General features: G+C 71.1%; 2 protein-coding genes across 3 annotated transcripts in view; both read right to left on the bottom strand.

Moving 5' to 3' along the window:
* PRPF3 (pre-mRNA processing factor 3) overlaps positions 1–623 on the bottom strand; it is a 10,094-nt gene extending 9,471 nt beyond the window's left edge. The window contains exon 1 of the mRNA XM_027669864.1: positions 557–623. The gene's annotated coding sequence lies outside the window, so the exon portion shown is untranslated. The remainder of the gene's footprint in view (positions 1–556) is intronic.
* Positions 624–861: 238 nt separating this feature from the next.
* On the bottom strand, positions 862–2,431 carry MRPS21 (mitochondrial ribosomal protein S21). Of its 2 annotated transcripts, none has more exons than XM_027669850.1 (3): positions 2,387–2,431; positions 1,799–1,883; positions 862–1,084 (listed from the first exon to the last, which is right to left on the bottom strand). In XM_027669850.1, exons 2-3 carry the CDS (start codon positions 1,879–1,881, stop codon positions 904–906), a joined length of 264 nt encoding a protein of 87 aa, XP_027525651.1. In that variant the 5' UTR covers positions 1,882–1,883; positions 2,387–2,431; the 3' UTR covers positions 862–903. The 2 variants fall into 2 exon arrangements, with proteins under 2 accessions (XP_027525651.1, XP_027525650.1); XM_027669849.1 differs by having other exon boundaries at positions 2,376–2,423.
* Between the last annotated feature and the right edge of the window lie 461 nt (positions 2,432–2,892).

Here is a 2,892-nt window from a genome sequence, read left to right as displayed (position 1 = left end):
AATGGGGAGCCCAGGGGGTCAGTCATCCCTCCTGGAACTGGGAATGGAGTCCCCAAGGAGTCAGTTCCAGCCCCCTCCGGATTTCGGATTCCAGGACGTGACTCCAGCGGTTCCCGGGTTCCCCCCGGAGCCCAAAACCTCCGAGCACGACCCTAATTAACCACAGGACTCGGGTAATTAGTGAACTAGCGCCGCTCCAGCCTCCGCGTCCCCCCTGAGCCCCAGGGGCAGCACCACCTCCGGGGGTGTTTTCCCGGCAGGGCAGAGCCGCGGCCGCAGCCCCGAGGCCCAACAACCGCCAGATAAACGCGGCTCCGGCGGCACAGACAGAATGACACGGGCAGACAGAGCCGGGAGGCTCCGCGCGGGCCGGGCCCGGCGCCACCTCCGCCGCGGCCTCCCCGTGCCCCGCCGCCCTCAGCCGCTCCCGTCCCCGCCGGCAGCGCGCCTGCTGCCCCCGCTCCCTCACCGCGCTCCCGTTCGCTCTCCCCGTGCGCCCCCCGTCCCCGTTTCCCGCCCCTCGTCCCCGCTTCCCCCCCTCACCCCGTCCCCTCACCCCGCTCTCGGTCCCGGGCCCGGCCCGGCGGCCCCTGACGGTGACGGCGCGTCGGGGCGGAAGCGGAAACGGCGGCGCGGCGCGTGCGCGGCGCGCGCGCGCGCGCGCGGGGGACGCCGGGAAGGAGGAGGAGCGGGAGGGGGGGGAACCCCCTTCGGGCTCCGGCCCGCCCGCGTCACGTGACCGCCGGGCAAAAAAACCCACGCACCCCCGTGTGGGCGGAGCTTTGTCTCGCGATGCTCCGCCCCCTCGCCAAACCACGCCTCTTATCTCGCGAGGCCCCGCCCCCGTCATTAAACAAGGTGAATCCACGGGGCTTTAATGAGGGTTTATTGGGTTTTATGGGGTCAGCAGCCCAGCCACGGGTCCTGCCGGCTGGTCCGCGCCAAGAAGGCGATCTTGCGGGCCATCTCGGCGCAGTACACCCGCCGGCACGCCTCGTACGCCCGGCGCCGCCGCTCCCGGGTCGGCTTCTCGTAGTACCGGGAGCGCCGCACGGCATCGGCGATCCCGTCCTGTGCCAGGATCCTGCGGGATGGGAGAGACACAGGGGTCAGGGGGTCACCCGGCATCGGCCACCGCGTCCTGCGCCAGGATCCGGCGGGGCAGGGATGGGATGTGCGAGGAGGGAGGAGGAGGAACAGCCCCCCCTGCACCGCAAACACCGGGAACAGCTCGCTGTGTTCCAGAAGCGGCCGGGCCGGCGGATCCCCGGCTCCCACATGGATGCCCCGGCTCCTTCTCCTCGCCGTCCGTCCATGAGGAGCCCGAGAAGGGGAAGGAATCACCCCCTACGGGAGCTCCATTAAAGCCAGGACGAAGGGAGGTGGGAGTGGGAGTGCCCGGCGATGGGATCGTCTCCTCCTTTCCCTCCCCATCCTCGGGAACGCCCCTGTCCGTTCCCTGACCGAGCTGCTCCTTTATTTCTCTTCAATCCCACCCCCCATCGGAGGGCGCAGCGGGACTGCGGAGCCGATGGGAAAACCCCGGCCCGACCCTCCCGCCCCCTCCTGCCCCAGAAATTCAGCGCTGAGCCCGATCCACGAAGGAATTGGGGCACTTTCCGTGGTTTTCAGCGTGGTGAAGGCACTTGAAGGCACGAGACCCCTCCGGGGTGATCACACCGGGAGCCTTCTGTTCTCGGGGCCTGCAACTCAACGGGGCCCCCGGAGCCCAAAACCTCGCTCGGCGCCTCCCAAAACCTCCCCCCGCCCCCCCCCCGTTTGCCCCCCCTCCCGTAACCTGTTGAGGACTCCGTAGGCCGCCTCCACGTTGCCGTTCTGCACCATCACCGTGCGGGCCACGAACCGCGCGTGGTTCGCCATGGCTGCGGCGGGACCGCGAGATGGCACCGGGACCGGGAGGGGACGGGCCCTCCCGTCCCAATCCCCGGGAGGGGACAGGGTAGGGACCCCCTCCCCGGGGACACGGACGGGCCGGTCCTTCCCGAGGGTCCTGCCCGAGACCTCCCCCCGCCCCCGGCTGGCTTCGGTCAGGCGCCCCCGGTAATGTGCCGGCGTCCCCCGGAGGATCCCGGTGCCTGTCCCTGCTCAGGTCTCGGTGTCTTCCCAGCCCTGTCCCGGCTCCTGTCCCCGTTCCCAGCCCGTTCCCGATCGCGACCCCGATCCCATTCCCAACTCTGTCCCGGTCGCTGTCCCCGTTCCCAGCCCTGTCCCGCTCCCTGTCCCCGTTCCCAGCCTGTTCCCGATCCCGTTCCCAACCGTGTCCCAGCCCCAGTGCCCGTTCCCAGCCCTGTCCCGGTTTCTATCCCCGTTCCCGCCCTGATCCCGATCCCGTTCCCGTCCCGTTCCGAACTGACCCCGGCCCCGCCGCGGCCGCTCCGACCCCGCGCCCGGACCGGAAGTCTTTGAGGAGCGGAACTTCCTGTGGACGGAACTTCCGGCGGGGCCGCGCCGGGTGCGGAACCGGGATTTTGGGCACCGGGATTTTGGGATTTGGGGCACCGGGACGGAGTCGGAGCCCGAGGACAGAGCTCAGGGGTCACGGCTGGGGGCGAGGGGAGACACGCAGGGCCCGCTGAGGTCTCGGGGCTCGCCCTCCCCCCGGCTCTGCCCCACAAGGGGCACCGGGGGTGGCACTCGGGGGTCCCGCTGGGATGGGACAAGGCGGCCCTGGGGGGCGGATCGGACCCCCCTGGGGACAAGAAAGCCTCCACCGCGGGGGCAGGACGGCAGCCAGGGGATAAGACTCCCCCTCCCTCCAGGACTCCCCCAGGGGGACACGATTCCCCCCCCGGGGGACAGAGGACACGACACCGGATGGCCCCGGCCGCTCCCGCGGCGTTTATTGCTTCCAGCAGGGCCGGCTGGGGGGGG

This window comes from Corapipo altera, unplaced genomic scaffold, assembly GCF_003945725.1.
Source record: "Corapipo altera isolate COAL_440 unplaced genomic scaffold, ASM394572v1 131, whole genome shotgun sequence".
Classification (NCBI taxonomy): domain Eukaryota; kingdom Metazoa; phylum Chordata; class Aves; order Passeriformes; family Pipridae; genus Corapipo; species Corapipo altera.
The sequence above is the reverse complement of the archived record's forward strand: the minus strand, read 5'-3'. Positions and strand labels throughout refer to the sequence as shown.